The 24,674-nt window shown below is 37.5% G+C and overlaps 2 protein-coding genes and 1 long non-coding RNA gene across 4 annotated transcripts in view; 1 reads left to right on the top strand and 2 right to left on the bottom strand.

Annotated features, from left to right (window-relative positions):
* Positions 1 to 24,674, top strand: part of LOC135796337 (neuroligin-4, X-linked-like) — a 95,317-nt gene that overhangs the window by 23,485 nt on the left and 47,158 nt on the right. The window lies entirely within an intron of this gene.
* Positions 552 to 973, bottom strand: LOC135796405 (uncharacterized). The gene is made up of 2 exons (XR_010549331.1): positions 882 to 973; positions 552 to 824 (listed from the first exon to the last, which is right to left on the bottom strand). It is a non-coding gene; the product is annotated as an uncharacterized lncRNA (long non-coding RNA).
* Positions 1,682 to 3,539, bottom strand: LOC135795813 (sodium/potassium-transporting ATPase subunit beta-like). 2 transcript variants are annotated; one of them, XM_065307605.1, is made up of 7 exons: positions 3,094 to 3,539; positions 2,661 to 2,807; positions 2,465 to 2,602; positions 2,293 to 2,417; positions 2,140 to 2,235; positions 1,928 to 2,087; positions 1,682 to 1,871 (listed from the first exon to the last, which is right to left on the bottom strand). In XM_065307605.1, exons 1-7 carry the CDS (start codon positions 3,440 to 3,442, stop codon positions 1,780 to 1,782), a joined length of 1,107 nt encoding a protein of 368 aa, XP_065163677.1. In that variant the 5' UTR covers positions 3,443 to 3,539; the 3' UTR covers positions 1,682 to 1,779. The 2 variants fall into 2 exon arrangements, with proteins under 2 accessions (XP_065163677.1, XP_065163678.1); XM_065307606.1 differs by having other exon boundaries at positions 1,682 to 1,868.

The following is a 24,674-nucleotide window of genomic DNA, read 5'->3' as shown; positions in this document are numbered from 1 at the left end:
TAAACAAACATAAAAGGTCCACGGCTGCCGCAAGGTGGCGTTATATATGACCGTACCGATTTCAATACTTCCTGCGTTTCTGGCTTCCTGCCGCCGCCCCCAGCCTATCAGTACGCACGCGATTTATATGTTCTCGTGCCGTCCCAACGCCGAATATTATAATTGATCGGTAATAAAAAGACGATTTATCGTCGTCGCCGCTTATCGCTTATCTTTTGCATTCCTATCCGGGGCAATGGCGGCGTGGCTGTGACTTCATCGCTGCGCTTCATTGACGCTGGTCGATTTTGGTCCGTTTCGGCGAGAGGTGGCTGTCGCGGCCATTTCTACCCTTTTGCACACCTCGCCCGCCGTCCTAATATGTCCTTATGGTTCCTGGTTTTTAGTTGGAGGCAATGTTTCATCCAGGCGGATGTCGCGCGCAGGCGGCCGGCTTGCGAGCCTTCGTATTATTCATACGACGACTGCGGTGGACACGCGACAGCCAGGAGGCATGACCGGAAGTCATCTTAATTCTTTATACAGGGTGTTGGAATATTTTTAAAAATATATTGATTGCGTAGTTTTTTATTTTAACATTTATCCAATAGAACTGGTTAAAAATATTATTTTGTTATATTGTGTAGTTTGCCAGGTTTTCCATCTTAATCTTCTTCGGGACCTGCCGTGGAAGTTCTAGGTCCCTTGCCGCCTCTACGGCCTTTACCTCCGTGACGTGTACCGTTTCTTCCACGTGGATGTCTTGCGCCTCTACGTGGTGGAGAAGGTCCTTCGGAAGTGCCCATATCAGAAGATTCATGATCTTCACTTGCGGATGCCTGGGACTATAAATAAAATATTAACAAATATATTATTAAACGTTTGATGAAAATTTAACTTACCACTATGGCAAAAACCACAAAAACAGTGAGGAAAAGCAGAGTTAGTTTCATTTTAGAATATTTTTTAATTTTTGACTTTTTGAAATTTGTTCTGAAACTGATACTATTCCAAAACATGATTCGCCTTATATACTCGTTGTAATTGTTAATTTCAACACGCGATTTAATCATAAGTGATCATTGACACATCCTGTTTTTATGCGAAAATGAAGTCATTAAACATCAGTCGATTAGTTACAATATTCAAATTTCTATTCAGTTATTTCTTCATTGTATGCTTTCAATTCGTACAAAGTATTTAAAAAGGAATAAAATACATATTCCGCATTGGACCAACTCAATGGTAAAGTCTAGTCAGCTCGTTAAAACGGCGGAATGCTAGAAAAGCTCGTAAAGTTCGTTCCGGGGGCAATTAAAAATGAATGAACGCTGGCGCGCGTGTAATTTGCTCGCAAAGCGGTCAATACGCCACTCGATTGAAATCGGTATCACGTTGCTGCTTCCTCTTCGACGTGAACCGTTCCGCATTGCCGCCCGAACGCAATTCGATGCAATTTACTTGCGAAAGGTTATCTACGAGCGCCGGGCCGCACATTTCGTTAGCTACAGAAACTGCAGCAGGCAAAGCTCCACTTGAAGTGCCTCTTCTTGCAACTCTGAGTAAATTCCATTCGATATTGAGCGATGATATTGGCTCCGCTAACGAACAACCGGAGCGGCCAAATTGAAATGTACTGTTCTTCACGGCAAGAACAATATTTCAATACAAATATAATCAGCGAGACGTACATGTGCTATGATTGGATGTTGCCGAAATTGCTTTTATTAAGGTAGAAATTATTTCAAAATATAATTACACGTAAAAAAATAAAACTTTTGTCGGTAAATCTTCATTTTGTTAGTTTCTGATGTAAATATAGACATGTTGGGCTTTATGCATGTGCACATTCTTCGCATACATTCCACAAACCAATTTTACAATATGTCCTTCTAAGTATTTTTGTAATAAAATCAATGAACTTTTTTTTAAATTTATAAATACTTACTTTTAATTCTGGTTAAACGAATAGCAATAATCGGATTGGTGTCTTTAAAGTTTGTAAGCGGAAATGAAGTGGAATTAAAATAAGGTCGTGGATAATAATCAACTTTGCCGATTTTTTCTTGGTCATATAGAGTTTCACCCTTGCAATTTACCCAAAGTCTCTGAAAATATATTTTTTTAATAAATCAATATATACACATATTTATGCTTTACAGAAGCTTTAAGTTTGATTTTTGGGCGTAATTCGCTTGGTAAGTCATCGGGAATATCAGCATGTAGGGTGTATTGTTCAGGTAGCCACAAGGTCAACTAAAATAATAAAAATTATTAATTTTAAAATTTTTTAAATTTTTAAATAAAACTTACTCTATTTAATTTAAGGAAGATACAAGGTGTTTTTGCTTTGTATCCAAAATCTGGAGCCTTGCAAGGACCAAGTGTCTCCTGTCGTAGATTACATTGCAATGAACTGTCACACTTCTTCGAATAATCTGCAATAAAACAAATAATAGATTTGTTAACAAATGTATGAACTTACCAGTTAGCATGGTAGCAATCCGTTTGACATAAGGTGTCTCTCGACGATTCTCAAACGAATCTTCACCTTTGCTTCCATAATAAATGAGTGACAACGGACAGTGATCGAGATTAACCATACTGGGAACCATAGTTAACCCTGTAATTTACATAAATATTAAATATTTGATTATTTTTGATTTCTTGTTTGTGTATACCAGGATATTGCGGTTCTTTAAACTTCAATTGCTTGAATGGAGGGTTAGCAGGATTTTGATAGAAGTTGACTTGAGTCATGTATACAGCCGTGCAGAAGAAAAGGAGCATAAAACAATTAATGATGATATAGTAGAAGACAATTTTCACTGAAACAACAAAAAACACGAGTAAATAAATGATATTATTTTTACTTCCAACTTTAAAGCATCAGTTTTCTCCGGTTTTTAGACACAAAAAGTGGTACTTTAAACCCAGGCGGCCAGGGACGTGACTAAAGTGCAAGTGCAGGTGGAAATAAAGAGGATGTAGAAAGAATAGCATAAGCATCACGTGGCTAAAAGTTGATAAACACTCGATTGATTAAACGTGACAAGAACACCCGTTTAGCCACTTGACACTTAATATACTAAAATTATAATGTTTGATATCTACTCTTGGTGCATTTGCACTTCGAAATCCATTTGCGTTTGCGCAGGCACGCATCACAGCAATCGCAGCATTGCCCAAATCGCGACCATCGCGAGCTCTCTGAATCGCTTATGACCGGCAGTGGTAAATCATCCTCCTCCAGGTAGCTGCGGCTTGAATGAGAGATGTTTGTCAAATCATCCTCGTCGTTCTCATAGATGATCAAGTTGTAAACGCTGCGATTTTGCAAGACCTGTTGCGGAGTAGTTTCTGTAGCTTCACTGCGAGTTTCCGAATTTATCGATAGTTCAATCTCGTTTTGTTCATCGCTTGAACGCAAGTCCAGTTCATGTTCATCATCATCGTTATACATTTCTTTTTATTGCACTTTAAATTATTCGCTGATTATAATGCTTCTAATGTTGCTCTAAAAGACAGCAGTTGATTTTTTTTGGATAATTAAATGTCATTAAAACTATAGCAACAACTTTGTCTTTAAAAAATCAAAGTCATTTGTAGAGGGCGTAATTGGAAAATATGGAGCCCTTGATCTATACTATAAAAATGAATCGCAAAATCTGTTGGTAAGCGCATAACTCAAGAACGCCTTGACCAATTTGGTCAATTCTTGTTTTTTAAATGTTTGTTAAAGTCCAAGGATGGTTTTCACCGCGAGAAAAATTCGAATAATGGCTGGGAAAACTTTAAAAATAGCCCTTTTCTATAGAAAAATTGGCATTGAAAATCAATCACAGTTCTAGTTAAATATTTGAATCCCAGATGGCGCGCTGAAGTGCATTATTAGCAATTCTTTACATAATAAATTTCTTTAAAATAAAATTGCGATTCTTATTGATCGAATTGACACATACTACGTCTAGAATAAGACAGTAAAAACGAAATACATTTTTATTAAGCACTACCGGGACAAAGTCGCGGGCAAAAGCTAGTTTAGTATAAAAATTAGTGTAAAAGCAAAGAATGTTATCCCGAAATAATATTTGTTTCTTTACACTTCTTGTTCTTTTAATCGTCTTGAAGGTTTTACAATAATAAAACTCATTTTATGTTCACCACACCGTGACATTCAATATTTCCCCTGGATTCCTGCAGTTTTCACGCTGAGAGCCACTAAACTTTTACTACTGTTTTATAACTGGGCACAGAAACTAACCTAAAAACCAACTCCACTTACCGCGAGTATTTTTTTAATTCCCAAACCATTCTCAGTGCCGTTTCTTGACATAGTGATTTGTGATGCGCTTGTGCACTTAAAGCGTTGATGTTAGAGTGTCGTTAGAAACATTTTGTGAGGCGTCCAACAGTTGGCAACATTGTTAACGGCCATTTGCCGCGGACAAATGACAACCATACATATTTTAAGGTTATGGCTGAGATGAACAATTAATTCGCGTTTTTTTATGGCAAAAACACGTTTTAACGTAGGATTTGCATCGTTTTGGTTAGCACAGCTGGATAATAAAAAATTATACGATACACAAGCTGTCCGGATGATGAAACAAACCTAACCTCAAACTCAAATTGAAGCGGAACGGAGTAGAGCTTCCACCAGCGTCATTTGAATATTTTAATAACCAATTTCGTCATTTCATCAAATACGTGACGCTTTTATGAAATTTCAGATAAATATTAAATCTGCGAACTTTTTTCGTTTGCCAACACCCGGGCACTTGCTTAAAGTTGAATTTTTCATCGGCGAAGCGGCGAAAACGTCATTAGCATAGTGACAACACCGAAGCAGACACAAAATAACCGCCGAAAACGAACTTCTCCACGCGCACGGATCGAGAAAACCCGAAAATAAAAAAAAACGCAAGAAATGCACGAGATGAGAGGCTGGAGATAAACATAAATGAAGAAAAGTGCGTTTCTTCGGTTAAGATGGCGGCGGTGCGTTGGTAGGAGACAAATAAGAAAATATGCACGTCAATGTCGAGTTGTCGAGAGGGCGGGTAATACAATTAGACTCGAAACGGACAAATAAAATTATGTAAAATATGCGTGCGCCCCAAGCGCGCAGAGAGAGAGTGGCAATTGAAAAAGTTTGCCAATTTTTTCGGCTTCCATCTTAAAGTCTCCCAGCGTTGCATTAACACAAGCTACGCCTTGCGTGCGGCAAATTCGGCGAATTTTGTTACATCCTTTCTTTTTTGTCCGGGACATTCGTAGGCGCATTTCTATTTCTCATTTTTTCCGTTTTATTTCATTATCTTCTTTATTTTTTCCATGCCTCTTCGTGGGCAGGATGAAAAACATCTCGGGTGGCAATGCCGACGAGAGGATTGCCGAGTCGAAAAGACGGAATGAGAATTTACATTATTTCGTGCGAACCACCTTCTGGGCGGAAAGCACGTAGCGTAAATTTCGTCGCAAATTGTCACGCGACAACGTTAACCTAAAAATATTCCACATCTGTCGGAAACAAAACCGAGAAACGTCAAAAATTACGATGATTCATAAAATTATCCCAAAAAAAAATCACAGCTGTAATATTACTAGTTGTTATCCTGTTGGTGAACAGCTTGGATAACTGTTTGAGTTTTACGATGTACGTTACTCATTATCTCACAGATTTAAGGACGTAAACAGATTTGTGTTCGAGCGTCGTCTTAAAAACTAACTGCCTTGTGTGCCCGTGCATAAAGGACTTAATGCCTCGTCGGGCCATCAAGACGGCCTTAACAAAACGTCTACCAGTGCTTCCTCATTGTGATTCAGCCATTGGGCCGTCACTCGTCGCGTCGCGGCATGTCCTGTTGGTGCATTAAATTTCCTAAATAAGTTCGCAAAGACTCATTAAAGTTTCATAACGACTTGTACGAATTTACGAGCATAACACTTAGCAAAATAACTCTAATGACGCCTCAAAACATAACCTAACTTAAATATAGTGTAACATTAAAAATAACCTTAAAATTTGACATATTTTTAGTAATTTATTTTCTTAGCAAAGGTAATCCTAGAAATCAGTCCAAAACGCGTGACATGCGCGTGCAAACTCATAAAAACGTGTCGAATATTTCGCAATCAGCGAGCGAGCTGCAAACGAGCGTAAACGAGAGCAAACAGACGCGAAACGACGCCGAAACAACACGAAATTCGAGGCGAGGTTTTACGAGCACTGCGCTACTACGTTCGTCATTTGAACGAGCATAATTTGACATGTAAACATACCAAGTGTTTGAAACAACACCACTAATATTAATTTTTTCTTGTTTCAGGTTAGTATAACCTCAAAACAACGGAATTTGAGGTTAGTTCAGCAGAAATATCATCTGCACCCAATTATACACCACAAGAATGTAAACACGTGCAACTTTTTCATCTGATATGCCTAAACGTTCGTCCGGCCCACATAATACAAAGGGTGAAAGTTTAGAAGAATGAGAAATATGCTTTCGGGTGGTGGGAGTTGTTGTTGCGCGCCGTGGGCCTTTGCCAGAGCCTTGTAAATAATTCAACGCCATCCGGTATATATTAGACATTAGACACGCTTTCGACATTGTTCGAAGGGTTCGACCCGCACGGGGGAAACATTATAACAAGCTTCCTGCTCCTTCCAGCCGAAAAGCAGGAAAGGGTAGCGTCAGGTGTCTTCGTCTCGGACATGGGTATTACCCGTGGACTGCCTCGAGTGCCAACCGAATGTAGTGTTACTTAACATAACCCAAGTTGGTAAATCAAGGCGGAGTGGGCAACATCATCTATAAAAGTATGGTAAAACGAAGCGAAGAGATTTTTAACAACGCATTTCGTATTTTTATTGGGTGATTTATTGCAGCAAGATTGAGATGCGATGCGATGCTTTTAATAAAAAACGAGGTTATGTTACTGACCTCAATACATACAATGTGTTTGGTGGAGTTAGGTAGAGGTAGAGATAGAGGATGTACATGTCGCAGGTATGTGTGTTTTTTCTGGATTCCCGAAGAGGGCAGGTTGCAATATCCGGAAGCCGAAATCGCTTTACAATACAAATCCTCATTTATTCGTTTTATCCGCTTTGGGACGCACGATGGGTGGCCCCATGGAATGTCGATTTTGCACGTATTGGATGTCAGCATACAGTGCAATTCATAAACAACATATAAACTCTGTATTTTTCTTTTAATATCTTCTTAATTAACTTAACCTAAAATTTAAAGTCATGATTCATTTTATATTTGGATATTTATTTGATTTAAAGACTTTAAATGGTAATTTAAACTTAAATTTGATTTGTTTTTTATTCTCCAGTATATTTGTTTGTGGTGGACAAGCAAAAACGCCTAAATACAAATCAAAATAAACATTTATTAGAGCGAGCGATTTACCGCGTTTTTTTTTTCGGCCCTGCGGCACGTTCGCTTTGCATTCAGCTTTTTTCTCATCAACCATCGGCCGGTTATCCTGGACCTAAAATCGTACTCAATAAATTCACAATTCGACGCTTAACATCCGGTCAGAATCTCAATTCCTACTACATAGTATTAAACGTGACAAATAAATTATTTTAAATTGAATATTTTTTTGATATCATAAATAAAAAATGTAATATTCTGATATTATTTATTGCATCATTTTGTGTTTGGAAATGTATCTGCTAATTTTTCCTTCCTGATCACAATCAAAATGTATCTATCTAGTAATACTAGACATAAGCTATCAATCTATCAAAAGCCTTCAAAAGCTTCCTTGTCGATTGTGTTCCGTTCGTGTGCTTGCGGCCATGATGGCGACCGCCGATCCGCCATTAGGCGCTCATTTCGTATTTCTTATTTCATGTTGCTCTGGCAAATAGCATTATGGTCAACTTTTTATTTCATCCTTTTTTTGCGTCTACGCCGAACGGACGCTTACTGGTCAAATACAAATAGCGCGATTTTACTGTTTACTGTCGAACGAATAAAAGAAAAGAAAATGACCCAGACGCGGGACGCAAAAAAGGCACAATGATAATGCTAGAAAAGACAAGGGAAGATGCGCATGTCGTCGCACTTCTTACGATTGAGAAAGAAGAAAATAAGCGACGCATTAATGGCCTTTTGTTTTCATCGATGCGTCGAGACGCGATTTCACGATTCACGATTCTATGAGTTTCCGAGTTATCCTTTCTTTTTTTCTTTCTTTTTAGTGGGTTGAAGGGTTTGAGGATATTTTTACGTTTTTGAAGGTTCGCCACGCTATTGACGGCAGACGATGGCAAATGGCATCCTCCGAGCTGATATGAAATCAGTACACATGAGCACACAGCGAGAAAAAGAAAACGTCAACAAAGACAGCAAAAGTGGAACACAATCGGGTAGATTTTTATGTTTCCGACGTTACTGTGGTACTTGTGATCCTTGATTTTCAGTGGGCTCAATTTCATGATACGCCTCACTTGATATAATATTACCTACTATTTATATTTAATGTGTATTAGAACACATTGTATATTTAAAATGAAGACATTCATTAGGAAAGTTTCGTATCGACATGTTATTATAGATAAGTTGGTGTAAGCGTGGTGCAATACGCGTTTGCAATTAATAAACTTTGCAATTAAACGAATTACTTAATTTGAGCGACGCTAGCGCCAAGCGTCGTTCTGGTAATTAAGCGAAATGCTCACGCGGCGCAAAACTTGGCAGTCTGCATACAGCCAACTGGCGTTCTCATCATCGAGTAGCAACTAACAATCTTTCTCTGTGTGGGTTTGCGAATGTCGCGCGAAAAGGACTCTGGAATACGATGCGCTTAGTGCTAACTGCATACGCAATTTGTTTTGCTTAGAAACTGAATGGAAATGCGACAATTTGTAGTTTTAAACAATTATAAGCACTACCAAATTAGTGCCATCTATCAATGTTCCAATAAGTCGAATGTAGATGTCGCTACACAATACAGGTTATAACTATCGGTATAGTAGGTATTTTTGAAGTATTCAATGTGTTAAAAGTTATTAATCATCATTTAGTCTCAAAATTCAGTTTTCCAGCGATACGCTCAGTTTAAACTGGGAAATCACCCTGACAATAATTAATATCTCTCGTCTTACGCTGCAATTTGCAATGCAGCAGGCGCCGAATCGCTCCGTTGCTGCACCATTAGCACTGGCAACTCGCGCTGCTGGTAATTGGAAAGTGCGGCGCATAAATGTGTCGGATTATGAATTCGATGCGCGTTTTCGTGTCGCGTCGTTCTTATTGTTATGGTGCTGCGACGATTTCCGCATCCGGCGGCAGCGAATCGCGCAGCGACGAATGTACGAGTTGTCGTCGTCGTTGTCGTTTGCGATGGCTGGCATAATATTGATATACGCACATTTGTCCCCGGCGCGCAGGAAATTATCCTTCGTGCGCTCGATATCACTTCGGAGCACTCTGCAACCAAGCAACCACCAAGTGTGCGAGCAAGATGGGAGCGGAAAACAGACGCGAGTGCTAACGTTTGCTAATTACGCGCATCATCAACGCAAACGTAATTCTATTGTTTGCGGTTGTTGGCTGCGTTGTCTTGATACAGAATTACAATATATACTTTTTCCAGGTTTAAGAACCTGCCATATTGCACTAGTAAATCTATAATATAAAAATTAATCGGAAAATATGTTGGTATGCGCATAACTCCACAACGTCTAGACCAATTTGGCCCATTCTTTTTTTGAAATGTTCGTTAAAGTCCAAGGATGGTTTCAAGGGCGAGAAAAATTCGAATAATTGCCGGAAACTCCTAAAGACAGCCTTTTCCATAGGATAAAAGTTGGCATTGAGATTCAATCATAGTTATAGTTAAATAGTTGAATCGGAGATGGCGCGCAGAAGTGCATTATTAGCAATTCTTTATATAATTAATTTCTTTAAAATAAAATTGCGAATCTTATTGATAGAATTAACACATACCTACCATGTCTAGAACAAGAGAGTAAAAACAAATTACATTTTTATTTTAACACTACCCAGGCAAAAGCTAGTACTAAATAAAAAAATATGTTTGCAAACAAACATTATGCAGCACACAGTACACTTGTGTTAATTTCAATATGGCGGCCGCATAATTCGTCGATCAAACTTAACGCGTTTCAGCGCAACGCTCTGCTGCGTAATCAAAAACACAAACACACACATTGCGCACGCCGCACGTCAATATTAATATTGTTAGCATGCCGAATTATCACATTCGAGGTACGCGCAATGAGCACGCACCATTTGCGTACAATCGCATAGTCAGGCGCCATGTGCAAATGCCGGAATGCGTCGACATATTAGACTTGCACACATCTACGTCCATCATGCATAAGCAGACAAACACAGTCATCTTTGGATTGAGTTGATTTTAATAAGCACCCTGTTATTGTTATAGCAGTGTCTAGAGGGAAACATATCCACTACGGTATAAGTTGTGGTAGTTTGCATGAGTTTACTGAATTATCATGATAATTAAAACAGGCCGTCTGATGTTGGATGCGAGTTTACCTAACCCGAAGGGCAAATATTCAAGTGTTTTAGTACGAAATATTATTCCGATTGGATGCGTGCACGTTTGGCAGTTTTGGGGAACTGAAGGACAAATTAGACGAAACCTTTGGGTTGTACCTCCGGAATAATTCGCACGCAAGTAAGTTGATATTGACGGAAGCCGCTGGAGGGTGCAATAATGATAATAATCGACATTTAACTGTTTAATTGAGGACGCGAGAAACGTGCAATTACGTTGAAAGCCTAATTCAAATTTAGATAATAATGATAACTATTATTTCATAGATGGCGTTACTGGATATAATCAATTAAAATAAAAAATGTTTAAATATTTATGTTTTGCGGTTTGTATATTTGGGGTTGTTGGCATTTGCGTGAATTGTGGATGTCCTGGAACGTAATTCGTTTAAGACGATCCGTGCGTCAACGTCTTGGCACAAACACACAAAGGTTAAATTACGTAAAAGCAATTTTACGCCGCGCGCGCTTTCGAAGCATAATCGGCGCGCAAATCTGCTGAGCCGTCGCGGCAGGCGCTTGGAAAAAGGGGTGGCTGTTGGAATGGTGGCGTGTGCTTACCGGCATCGCGAAAATTGAGGATTAATTATTCACAAGTTGGCGTGGGCCACCTTGCACGGGCGCGAAGTAAGTCGTTATTGCCGCCCGCGAGGTAATGGAGAATTGCGCACCCTCCGCGAAAGAATGAATAACGAACCCGACCCGCGCCGCCAGATGGTGGCGATGCGCGAGAATGCAACCCGAGAAAAAGCGCTCAGGAATCAGGCAACCGGATATGCGTCAAGAGTTAAATAATCTTCGCACTCGGCCAGCAAACAACCGAAAATAAAACAGAAAATAATGCTGTTACTGGCTGCGTGAAGATTTAAGGTTAAATCTTTTTAAGAAAATTAAATTCTTTATTTTTTTACGTTTTTTTTTATTTTCCGAATATTTTCTTGATTTATAGATGATGATAAGAGGAGACGTTTAGACAAGGATCATTTTCCAATCAGTCGGAAACGCTTCGACTTTGCTCTGAGCTACAAAAACGATGTTGTAAAAAACATATCATACCAAATGTCCGATGTCGGCGGGATGTTCTCGACGTTTTCTCGATATCCTAACCTTTAAAAAAAGGAACACGCCAAATATATTTGATTTTCGTGTTGGATGTTTTTCCTACATTCCAGCGAGTCACATAAAAGTCTTCGGTTATTTTTAAAGCTAATCAAGTAAGGTTTGAAATGTAAAAAGCGTAAAACCATAACTTATTAAATTTTATCTTTACGATTATCTTCATAGCTTGCGAGTGCAGTCTGCATAGTAAAACAGAAGCTGTGCAAAGCTAGGAAAAACCTTTAGCAAAACTGTAAACTTCATTTTTCTGCGCTTTCGTTTTTATTCACATTTTTTGTTGCTTTTCCTACTGTTTTCTTATTTCAACTCTCGCTTGAGTTGAAATAAACCGAATAACATTTATTTACGTTCTTTATTACGTACCTTCATTCTTTCCTCTCCTCTGCTTCTTTCTTTCCTGCACTTCCTTGTTTTTTTTCGCATGCGAGAATTGCCAGAATGCCACAACGTGTTGTTTTTATTCTTATTTTCATTTTTATTTGTGCTTCTTTTTTGTGGTCGCTGGCCATTGTAGCGGGAGCACACGTTGCACATTATTTTGACCCTCCGACTTTCTTGACATCCAGTATAAGAATATAATAGAGTTGGATATTAGACGTATATTTTATTTGGGGTTATTATGCTCGTAAACTCAAATGAACCTTGAATAAAGCCACAAAACACAACTTACGTGACTTTAAATACTTTAAAGTGATTTCAAACTAAATTATTGCAAACTGGTTTTTGCTCCCGACTTCGTTTGCGAAAATTTTAATAAAAAGTAGTTTAATTAATTGCTTTCTTGTTTCTTGGAGCCAATGTGTGCGGACTGCGCCAATGAGATTCCGATTTTTAATTAAAAAAATAATAAAATAAAATAAAAATGCTAATAATGAAATGTAATCCTATCACACTATGAATTATCTATAATATAAAAATGAATCGCAAAATCTGTTGGTAAGCGCATAACTCAACAGCGCCTATTCTTTTTTTTAATATTTGTTAAAGTCCAAGGATGGTTTTTACGGCGAGAAAAATTCGAATGATTGCCGAGAAAACCCTAAAGACAGCCCTTTTCTATAGGATAAAAGTTGGCATTGAGATTCAATCTTAGTTATAGTTAAATAGTTGAATCCGAGATGGCGCGCTGAAATGCATTATTAGCAATTCTTTATATAATTAATTTCTTTAAATTAAAATTGCGAATTTTATTGATAGAATTAACACATATTATGTCTAGAGCAAGAGAGTGAAAACAAATTACATTTAATAAACACTACGACACCTTTTATAATTTTCCTTGCAATTTCCTCATATTTTCTCAATTTTTGAACCTTCCTCAGACTTCTACAAATGTTCAAAAACTAAAATTAGTCAAATCTGTCTGCAATTCACGAGTTTTATTGAGACAAACAAACGTCGAATCTTTTATATATCCTAGCAGATTTTTTACAAAAAGATAAAGAAATTTAATCAAGATTTTAATTGCACGTAAAAGTTATGACCTATTTCGTGTTATCAACGCTTGATCATACTTGCGTCTTGTTTTCGAAAATGTTGAAATGCGCTTCGATAAAATGGCATTGCTCCGGTATAAAACATTACATTACGGCACTAATGTTTTGCCGCCTCTGCGCCTCCAGTCAACTCTTCCGTCCGTGAGAGCTTTTAATATTCATCATAAAATAATCATAAATGTCTGGGGGCGAGGTGAAATCATTAAGAAATTTTTAATGATCCATTATTGTAATATCGCGCCATCGCGTTCAACTCCGTTTCGTTTCCCGTTTCCGTCGAGACTCTGTGAACAATGTTCGGGCTTTCGAGCCAGATCGATTTTAATTATTGCGAGGCGAAACGATATGAAACGAAACGTGAAATTTTTGATTTTCTTCCCAATTTTATATTTTATATTATCTAGATATTCTAGTTCTACAGAGGAGAAAAGAATATGAATGCAGGAATATTAATATCTATAAGCTTTTGTGTTCATTTCCGGTTAACGTTTGTTGAGTAATATCGCGCTGGAATAAAATGGCACATATGCATGGATACTCCTTAATATTTCATATTTAATAGAAGCAGTTTATACTAAAATCTCAATTTTGCACCCGGCAAGTGCTATAAAACGTATTTAAATTTCGTATTTCATTCATTTCCTGTGCACTTTTCAGATTATTTCATTACTGCACTTACTACCAAATACGCCGTGTTGTTTAGTATGTTAAATATTAAAAGTTGAACATAGTCTCCGAGAACAAAAGCAATTCACCTGCGACACAAAGAATTTCATGAGTTTCCAGCGTTTCTAAACGCTTTATGTTAGTTTTATTAGTGCCGTTTATGCATTTAGTGCTTTAAGAGAATTTTCCATGAAGGTGGCAATCAAGTTTCTTACTTGATGCGCAGTTAAAATGCTTTAGCACTTTATTTTTATGCGCATAAATCTACCTACGTTTAATAACTGGCAGGATATGCAAATAATGTAGATTATTAGCTAAATCTACCATCAATTTTTTTTTCTGATTTTTTATATCTTAATAAATTATGTTTTTTCACTTGTTATTGAAACACTTACACTTACACCAGCGCAAGCGCTTCGGATTATTGTAAGTTAACCTAAACCGCGCGAAAATCGCCAAGAGAGCTATTTATATCCATTGATTTATGGCGTGTCGTAAATTAAATTACGACTCGCCGATGTGTTTACCCAAGTCAACTACTTTCTTACTTTCTTCCGCGTTTACGGCGTGCGCTGATTGCCTTCCGCTGTTCTCCGCTATCCCACCAACCCCTTTATGTTTTTATGTTTAGGAATAAACCCACATTGTTTTTTTACGACCACTATTAATATAAATTAAAGTAATTAAAATTTGGTATTTTATCGTTCAAATATGAAATTGTAGACATGCAATGTTAAAATTCCCAGAAAAAAAAAACACGATATAATAAGTAATTTGACCATATTTTAATAAAATATACAAATTATCACAAATTTTCCTTCATTTGTGAGTTTATTTGTATAATTGTACCGCTTTCACGCAAGAACCACTCAACCAATTTTAATAAATTTTGGTAAAATGATATTTTGGACTATAGAAAAGCAAATAGGCTACATTTTATCGCAAAATTATATTATAGAGGGTGTAAAATTAGAGATCAAAGTTAATATCGAAATTCAATCAAAGTTATAGTTATGTAATTCAAGCCCAGATGGCACAAAGGTGCATTAAGAACATTTCTTAATTTTTTAAATTAAAAATTAAAAATATTATTGACGGATTCGCAAATAATATGTCAAAAATCCCAAAATTCAAAAATATTAGTAACACTACTTTTGATAAAATTCTACTTGGTAGTTACCTATAAAATAATTAATAATTGCAATTATTATACTAATATTTCAATGTCTGTCGCTGTTAATTCACGTTTATGTTTAATATTTTATTTTCTGCCATTTCATGAAAATTTCATTGCTGACGTTGATGTCGATGTCGATACCATTACGCTCAGTAATAGTTAGCGTGTTCTGGGACCATTCAGCGTCAAACTTCCCGAATGCATAATCTGGCAGATCAAGGTGGCGGCCGCATATCAAGTATTTTATCACCAAACAACACCGCAACAAACCCATGCAAGTATTGTACTTACACATAGTTAAAAACGGCCGCAGTTGAAATACGAAATATGCACAAGTACCGCCGTAAATGTACAGCGATCGTAATTTTGTTTTATGTGCTCTAATCGGTTGCAATTTGTATAAAGGTTCATAAAAACTGTCAACTATAATCAGAGAAATCATAAAATCCAAAAAAAACAGGTTTTTTTTCTTCATCCATCTTTAAAACGACAGTTTTTCCACGTTTTGAGACACGAAAAGTGGTACTTTAAACATGGACGGTCAAGATCATGACTAAAATACTTTAGTCCCGGGTTTTAGCCCCGATGTACACTTGCTAACATTATTACTTATTACATTATTACTATTACTTGCTTACTTGCAGCATTAGACCACATGAATTTCCATTTGCGTCGTCAGTAAAACAACATTAAAGTAACATTTAATTAAAAAAAACATTTTTGAGCACTAGTGGATAAAATATTATTTTTTACTTTGGTAGATGAATTTCATATTTGAATAAAATCAATCTGAAATAAACCAAGAATAATCTAAGAAATATAACCCTCGGATTGAAGCAAACTAGCAGAAAGTGGCAGATAGCACGATAGTTCATTCTTGAAATCTACTTCCTCCTGTCTGCCTGCCTGGATAAGACCATTCGCAACGAAAACATTCCCATCCAGTAATGGAAGATTTTATGGCCGTCGCAATAGACATTAACCCACTTTGAGCGCTTTCTGAGTCGCTGAGACGCCGACGCGCGTGTTCCTTGTTTTCGGCGCCCGCTGAAGCTCTTCGTTTGTTTTCCTCTTCGTGGAGGGCAATATTTTCGGGCATGACCCGGGCGACGTCTTGCGAACGTCGTTCCGGGTTATCCGCACCATCTATCGATACACGCAATTAACTTTTCTGACTAATTAATACGCAAATTAGTCGTAATTATCCTTTAGTCATACAATACTGAGTGTTTAACAATATTTAACATATAAATTAATTTAAAAAATTCATGTTTTTTGAAAAATAATTTTAAATAACTTGTTATTATTTTTGTTACACTCTGTATATTTGAATTAAGATATGTGTAAGCTTAAAACAAATGCTTTTATTAAGAACTCTTGTAGCTGTACTTGTTAATGGGAATTTCTCATGTGTACGTTTAGATATTTAGATTCGTTCGTTTGTATCTTCGAACGCAAAGCAAATTTCAATCAAATTACATCCCCCTGCTCCCCGCCGGTTTCACGCAATGCGTAAAGCTGAAGCAATTGCGCAAGCAATTAATTTGTTTGTTGAAATTTATCAGAAACGCTTATCAACTCGACGTACCACGCGCTTCTGCCATTTTACATGTTAATATATCAGCAGCCATTTTATCCCGTCCATTAATTGCTTGAAATTAAACAAGTTAAAATTACAAATTCTGGTTAATTGCCGCAATTTCGCTTAGTTTTAAATAATTCCCGAAATTAATTGCTTGCGCATTATAATTAAATGTCTGTGAACATGTGGAATTTTACCATAACCTTGCTTAACCTCACTTTGGTTGAGGTTTCTTTAAGGTTGCATTGTTATGCGGTTATTCTAGTTACATGATAACCAATTTCGTTGCAATTAAAGCTATGTTGATATGCTGTTGCTATAACTCGCAGTGTTGTCAGCACGGTAGCATAATGTCATTACTAAAGGCAATTGGCGTCCATGAGTTCGTGAGCAAACGTTTGCTCGCTCTCAATTGGTGCAATTGTCGATGGTCTCTCATCAGAGTTGGAAGAGTAATAACGTTAATGCTAGGCGTTCTCTTCCCAGCATGCAACACTGGTGCTGATGAGTGTATTGGGTTGCCTGCGTATGCTGGCGAATGCGTTTGCGGTATACTTCGACGTGGTGTTATGAAGCAATCCACTCTCGCTACTCATAGAGGCGCGTGCGTCGTATGTGTGTAGGGAGAAATAAATTAATCATTTGAACGTTTGCTCACAAAATGGAATAATCGACGTTTGCGGTGTGCCGATATGCGAGTTGGAAACATTACGCCAAACGAGCCTCCAACATGTCGGTAGTGCTTGTGGCTGTACACTGCGCGTTGGGTTGCATGAATTCGGGCGCTACGCACGGGATTAATTCATAATATCACTTTGAACAATTGTTAATGATTGCACAGGTGGTTAAGGTGAATCAAAACTAATTAAAACAACAAAACGTTTTGTTTAAGCTGCGCGTAATTACGTCTACGCAATTTCACACGACATTAACCAAAAAAGCAAACAATTGAGGTTATGTTGAATTTTGACCTGTAGAGAGCGTAAAATGTAAGTTCAACTTGTAACATGCAATCCGTACATGGTCATGGCAGAGTTTGTTAATTAACTACCTTCGTGTCGGTCACCGCCGCCCTGAATGTGTCACTGCCGTGCGGCAAGTGGCCCGCCCTCCACCGGGTGCTAACGACCGGATGACTGATGATCTTTTGATTAGAACGCCACTGTCCGAACCGCTCAGCCGACCACTTAGCTATAAATAGTCGCAGCGTTAACGCCAATAGTCTGCAATCGACATTTCGACACCTTTTCACTGCGCGAATGCGCATCAGTATTCGGATAACTTGCCATGTGACATCAACTTGTTAGCGTCGTCACGTGCCACTATCATATCTAGCCCTGGTTATCTAATATCCAATTAGTTACAATGTGCTACATTGGAATCATGAGAGATGAACATGAATCCGTAGATCTTGATATCCTTATATTCATGTTAGTTAACGTTGTTTTGCCATATAAATTATTTCAAGTTTCTAGATAAATTTTAGTATAGACAAAAAGTAACTTACTTATTATAAAAAATAGGGGTTGGTGATAAGAAACCAAAAATTTAGGGTTGTATGTATATTTTAATGCCACATTAAAAAATAAAACAAAAATTTCGACCAAAATTTAAAAAAAATTAAGGGTGAACAACCCTTATCACTTAGAGATATGAAGTTACCGATTCTCAGACCAACTGAATACGCATATAAAAATTTTCTTTGAGCGGGATGAAAAATGATTAAATTACGAAAATGGCTATAAAGAAATAGGGGTTGGTGATAAGAAGCTAAAAATTTAGGGTTGTATGTATTTTTTAATTCCACATTATAAAAAAATTAAAAACAAAAGAATTTGTCCAAAAATTTAAAAAAAAGTTAAGGGTGAACAACCCTTATCACTTAGGGGTATGAAAAATAGATGTTAGCCGATTCTCAGACCTACTGAATACGCATATAAAATTTGGTAAAAATCGGTAAAGCCGTTTCGGAGGAGTATGGAAACAAACACTGTGACACGCAAATTTTATATATATAGATTATAACTGGAAAAGTAAGTTTGTTTCTTTGTTACGCTTTCTAGCGAAAACTAATGAAGCAATCATTATGAAATTTTGTACAGGTATGGTCAAGAGTATTGCCCAAAACATAGGATACTTTTTAATTAAAAAAAAAATAATAATTCCTCTAAAAATAACAAAAATATCAAAAAAGAATTTTTTTTATATAAAAACTTTGTTTGTTATAGTCTAGTACAATTTACATACCTAGTCATGTATGTGAAACATTGAGATGCATGTAAGAGATTTGATACGCCCAGTTGATGACTGATTATGCCTCCTCATGTAAGATGACACACTAGCAAATTGTTCCTGCAATAACAATTAGAGTACAGCGTGTCCTCTGGCTGTCACTTCAAAGCCGGTCGGGTTTCCGACGCCTGCGACAACTAATAGGGGGCTAATAGCAACATTCTGATTAATTCTAACCACCGCGTCCAGGCGGCGGCTCCTCGATAATGCAGTAATGCGATAGCAATAATTCGAGACCGAGCGACTTCGCTTTAGTGCGGCGGCCGATTGTGCAATTGTGCAATTTGTATTACCACCAGTGCGTTTGCAATCTCTAATAAATTAGCGATAATAATGTTACGTCATAATATAGGCAACCATGCATACATTTAATCTCAGCTATTACAAAATCAATTATTACGCAAATCACGCAAACAAATAACATAGTTTTGTTTAGTAAGTTGCTGTATATTAAATTTCATCTTTTGCATGCTGTAAACACGGCGGGCAAAAAGATATTTACTGCTTTGAAGTTATTTACGTGCTTGTCGTCTTAAGATGAGTTTTTGCACCGTGCGAAAACCCCTTTTGCGCAGAGGTGACGTCTCACGCTTGCGGTTTTGAAAATGAATACTTTTGGAAGGCCATGAAACAAAAACTTTGCGCAAAGTTGACAAGAAATACTACGTTTAACAACCCTTCAGTTGTTAACAACCACAAAAAATGTTTTATGCTCTTTGATAACATATTATTAACCAAAAAAAGTTAAGTTAAGTAAATTCATATTTTTAGGTTATATTCAAGTGAATTTTAAGATTTACTTACTTTCTCTACGTCTATTTGCTCATTTTATTAACTTTCCTTATCTCATTCACTTTCAAACTGCCGGAGATTATTTTCATTAGCTCAACCAGTATTCACAATGCAAGATTTGAGACATTAAAGATTTCCACCCCTTTTATATAACTCGACATTCATGTCGAGATTTTACTTTTAAGTCTCAACTCTCGACTCGATTAAACTGAAGCTTCGGTCGACTGGCTAACGTTTTCTTCTTTACTTCGAGCAACGATTAAATGATTATATAAAATTTGAGATTTCTCAAATGAGAATTGAGGCAGAGCAAATTAAGGGAGCTAAAATTAGAATAAACTTCTTTGTTTCAATGCTTTTAAGCTTTGTTTAAAGATAATATACACTAAAATAATATTTTTTCAGATGCAAAAAAATTAAAATAAAATATCGCAATGTTAAATTCTAATTCTTTCTGTTATATAAAGAAAAAGAAAAGAAAAAACAAGACGGTGTTTAGTAGGCAGTGAGAATGGTGCAAAGGGAGTCATCAACGGAATTGTTTAACGATGCCCTGGGGAATTCTACGTTCGAAATAAGACGCAAAGACGCTTTTGAGGTTAAACTCAAAATGTCGAGATTAAGACTTATGCTAATCGCAAATTTTAACTTTTAACATAAAACAAAAAGTAAAAATTCACTGTGGATATTTTTGTCATGTGTAGGTGGAATGTCAACACGTGGTGTTGTATTATGTTTGCCTCTTGCCTCGTTGACCTTTGCTCCCTATTCCAGCCTCGCTTGCCCCTCGTATCGGTCAAATATCTCAACAGAATGTCCAAATATAGACTTCACGCACAACAATTTGGGAGCTTTCGAGAGCTCCTACACTCGATACATATCAATCTACTTTGGCGATATTTGTTGACACTGACTATATACTACTACTTACATGAAAGAAAAGAACAAGGTGTTCAGTCATGTCAACGATTCTGTTTCCGTTCAGTAGTTCCTCGTAACTCTATCGTAACTCGATAGGATTCAAAAGTTGCAAGCTGCATGTTGCAACTTGACACAAACTTTCAACTTTGGGCTAAAGTTTTCGCTCGACCGGGGAGTCGCCAAAGCGTCGCTAAATGTTTACATTGTTCGATAGTATGTTACCAATGTTTGTCGAAATTCTAAAACTTGGAAATTTCAAATTTAGATTTCAAGCATAAACTGGTATATTTTACAAGAGTTGTTGCAGTTTGCGATAAAAAGTAACGAAAATATTCAAATACTTAGGTAAATTTTATGGCATAATTTAAATTTGTTTTTTTTATACTCACACAATATTAAAACATCGTGACGTAATAAAATTGACTTTCGAAAGTCTTCTATTTTTGCTCTTCTCTCATTCGCTCCTCAAACATTCTTTATTCTCGCTGCGTTGTCTTAAGCTACGTCGTTTTAATAACAACCCTCGAAGGAATCGGTCGATGTGCATTACCATTCCACTTCGCCAGTACCCTAGGTTTGTCACCCTCACGAAATTCCCCGCTTTTTGTCTTGCTTCTTCTTCTACACCACAGTGACATAGTATTTTCGTATTCTCTCGCCGAAAGTGAGGCAGTATGACAGTGTTGTAGCGTGTCGACGACTCGCATAATGTCTCCGACGTCCCCTACGCCGTGCATGCCAAGCGCTCAGCAACAGGATAACGCTTTAATGTCCTCAATGTCCTCCATTCCACTCAGCCTACACTCACGTTCACACACATGCGCTGAAAGTATATCTATATTAAATACGCGGCAACCCATCGTGCGTGGTGAGTGCTACCAGTGTTGCAGAGTGTTGTGAAATTCGAGTATATCTTTATCAGGGCGTATTTTACATTTTTACTTTGTACGCTCGCAAATGATCGCAAATGCGCGCGTGCAAATTCTCAGAAGGGCCACAAGTCATATTCACGCGCGGATGGAATGTGTAACGCGAGGCATAATGCGAGGAAGATTGGCAGCGATGGCGGAGTGAAGTGGCGTAATGGCGGAATGGCAGAAAGAAGCCATAAAAGTCCATGCAAAGTTCACATAAGATCACACACACGGCTTTATACGAGTTCATAAAGTTAAATAGTGCGATGAGATTACCATAAATTTTTAAAACACACACTACATGCCAATATATTCCACTCTGGTTGAGATTAAACAATGTAGGTATATACATTTTTTGTAATTATAACTTTATACTTTCATTAGATGTGTGTATTTAACATGCACAGCGTTGACATATGGTCCTGGCTGTCGTTTGTTTAGATATTTACAAAGCCTGGTCGCCAGGTGCTCGCCGCTTCGCATTTCAAACACGCACATAACGCATGTTTAATTTACGCGTGTAGGATTGTGTTTTGGGTTGCCTAGCTTGAACGCGGTGACTTTTGTTGCGCGCCTAATGCGCATAATGGCGGCCAGCTCGCGCGGCAAGCTTATGAAAGGTTAAAATTTACATAATTTATTTATTATCCTCACACGCAGCGAGTAACCACTGTTTGCAACTAGAACTGTCATGTTGGATATTGTACGGAATGAGGAAAAGTATTAACGGTGTGGTTATTACAAACGGACATTTATGAATTGTTTGAAATGTCTCTAATCTTGACAAGCAATTTCAATACAATCAATAATTAATTATCGCCGAAAGTCAGCCTGAATGTAAGCCCCTTTTCAGCACGCAACTTTTTTAAGTGTCGAATTTCCATTAAGCCTTTCTCTTCTAAAGATTCGTCCGCCTTAGAGTCTTGGCGCGCTTAAAATTTAAAATAAACACATCGTTAATATTAATTCGCCCTCGGGGTGCAGCGCGAAGCCAACAAAGCAAGCGCGCTTGGCGCACATTGAAAGCTTTCGGCGTGTTCTTGTTCTCGGTCGTCGGCAGGCGCCGCAACATCTGGTGATTGATATCAATCGATGAATGGCTGAAATGTATTATGCGCGCATAGCTTCCCGCGGAATTGCCGTCTATTCCTGCATAATGGCGGCCGAAGTGGGGAAGCCAACCTCACTAAACCGAAAGCAATAGTAAAACGAACGCTCCTGCAGGCGCTAATAATGAAATCGGTGCGCAAAGACGCCGCTTCGAAAGGAAGCGGAAGGAAATTTATTTCCTGCGAGCGCGAAGCAATATGCAGTTTGAAAGCGCGCTCAAAGCGAGGTGAAACAATAGCCCGCATGTCATAATACATGCAGTCTGCAGCAGCATCCACGAAAAAATATGTTTTCATTAAAAATTCATAGGTTATATTCAGTAAACGGTGAAAATATAAAAGTGAAAGATTTTTATCCCTAGATGGCGTTGCCTAAGCAGAATTTAATGCTGTGTGTGTCTGATGACTTTTTTATTTTAGTTCTTTGTGGCTTTTTCTGCGGTGACATAGATTTAGCACACTACGTGATCAGTCCTGGGACGTATTAAAAAATGTACTCGAATCGTCCTCACGGGTGCCATGCCGCACGTTGTCGCCCTACTGAAAGCAACCCTCCCTAAGGTGGTGAGTGTCGGGTGGTTGTGGGTGGTGAAAAGGGGCCGAAGGCTTTTAAATAATGCATAAGGTGGATGTAATCACATTGTCCTCTTGGACTTTTATAAAGTCTCTTTTATCTGGCGCGCACGCCCCGCATTAGAAGAATAGATTTAAAAGCAGCCGCCCCTTGAAAGGAATAAAAAAATCACAAGCGCGCAGAGAAAAAAAATCAACCATAAGTAGATCTAAAGGTAAACCAGAAAAATAAATGGACAAAAGTGCTTTGATTTTTCTATTGGTTTATTTTAAAGTTGTCAATTGTCAATATATTACCTAACCTCAATTTGTAACCCAAGCAGTGACATGCCGTAATCCGCATACAATTATTTTCTTACTGATTTATTTATTTGTGCAGCACGGAAAATCGTGCGTTTTCAATCGGAACGGATGTAAAATTGGATGAGCAGAATAAATCGCCCAGCTGAAAAATAAACAATGATCGCACGCAACGACGCAGCGCGGTTTATTTTATTGTAGGCTTAAATTATTGCACACGTGAATGTATGTGCGTGTGTGTGTTGTGTTGCAGCAATTTTTGTTCATTTGTTTCTGGTCACGCTTCGCGCTTGTTGCACAAAGCGCAATTTACATCCGCAAATCTGAAAATTTATCTTTTTTTCGGTTCGGTTTCAGTTTTAATTTTGACTTTATTTCCGGCGGCGAAATTCGTTTCAAAATGCATTGGATAGTATTAAAAATAAATAATATAGTCTGTAAATTATTTAATTCCAAGCCTTTTAGGCCATAAATCTGTTAATTCATATTGTGATTATTAATTTAATAAATATTCAAATTACAACCACATCTTTCAAATACAATTACGTGGTGTTTTATTTATTTTTGTAATTTTCATCTAGGGATTACTAGTTTTTGTTTTGATTGTATAGAACTACGTGTGAAACAACAACAAAAGTTTTAAAAAAAGCCAACAAATGAAAACCTGATGGAGTTCTAATTCGTAAACAGAATGAACATGTGTCGACCACTAGCAATGTGATGTTGACTTGTCATTTTGTGTGTATTTATGTGCGAAGTGTTGATTTGTTGGAAAACTAATAAAACTCGGCGCGCATGAATGAAAAGTGTCGGACGAACGGACGAAATATTGGAGTGCGTATTTGGCATTCAAATCCGCAAAATAGTTGCTGTCCCGGCGGGTGTGCCACCACTGCGCAAACTTTTTCATTTTCAATTTTTCGTTTCGGCTTTTTTCAGCGCCACCCGGGGAACGTGTTCACAATCAGCAATTCGTTAAACCAAAAGGGTTTCGTAAACAGCGTCGAACTATTCAGCAAATATTTGAAAAACATGTTTTTTTCGGTTTTTACTTGTAAAGATTATTTATATCTACGAATTGGAGTGGAAATATTATTATGTAATGTAGAGATTATTCATCTGTGGTCGGCCATTACCAAAGAGATGCTTTTTGGGTTGCATATATTTTCCAACAAAAATTGAAAAA

This window comes from Atheta coriaria, unplaced genomic scaffold (genome assembly GCF_025399875.1).
Source record: "Atheta coriaria isolate IRGN ID8LTWV9N9 unplaced genomic scaffold, Caltech_Dcor_3.1 hic_scaffold_7_pilon, whole genome shotgun sequence".
Classification (NCBI taxonomy): domain Eukaryota; kingdom Metazoa; phylum Arthropoda; class Insecta; order Coleoptera; family Staphylinidae; genus Dalotia; species Dalotia coriaria.
The sequence above is the reverse complement of the archived record's forward strand: the minus strand, read 5'-3'. Positions and strand labels throughout refer to the sequence as shown.

Excerpts from the sequence above, each read along its gene's own strand:
- LOC135795813 (XM_065307605.1), bottom strand. The coding sequence starts at position 3,442 with ATGTATAACGATGATGATGAACATGAACTGGACTTGCGTTCAAGCGAT. Across the intron at positions 2,088-2,139 it reads AAATCAAACTTAAAGCTTCT|AGACTTTGGGTAAATTGCAA; the intron begins GTAAAGCATAAA and ends ATATATTTTCAG. Across the intron at positions 1,872-1,927 it reads TCGTTTAACCAGAATTAAAA|AAGGACATATTGTAAAATTG; the intron begins GTAAGTATTTAT and ends AAAAATACTTAG.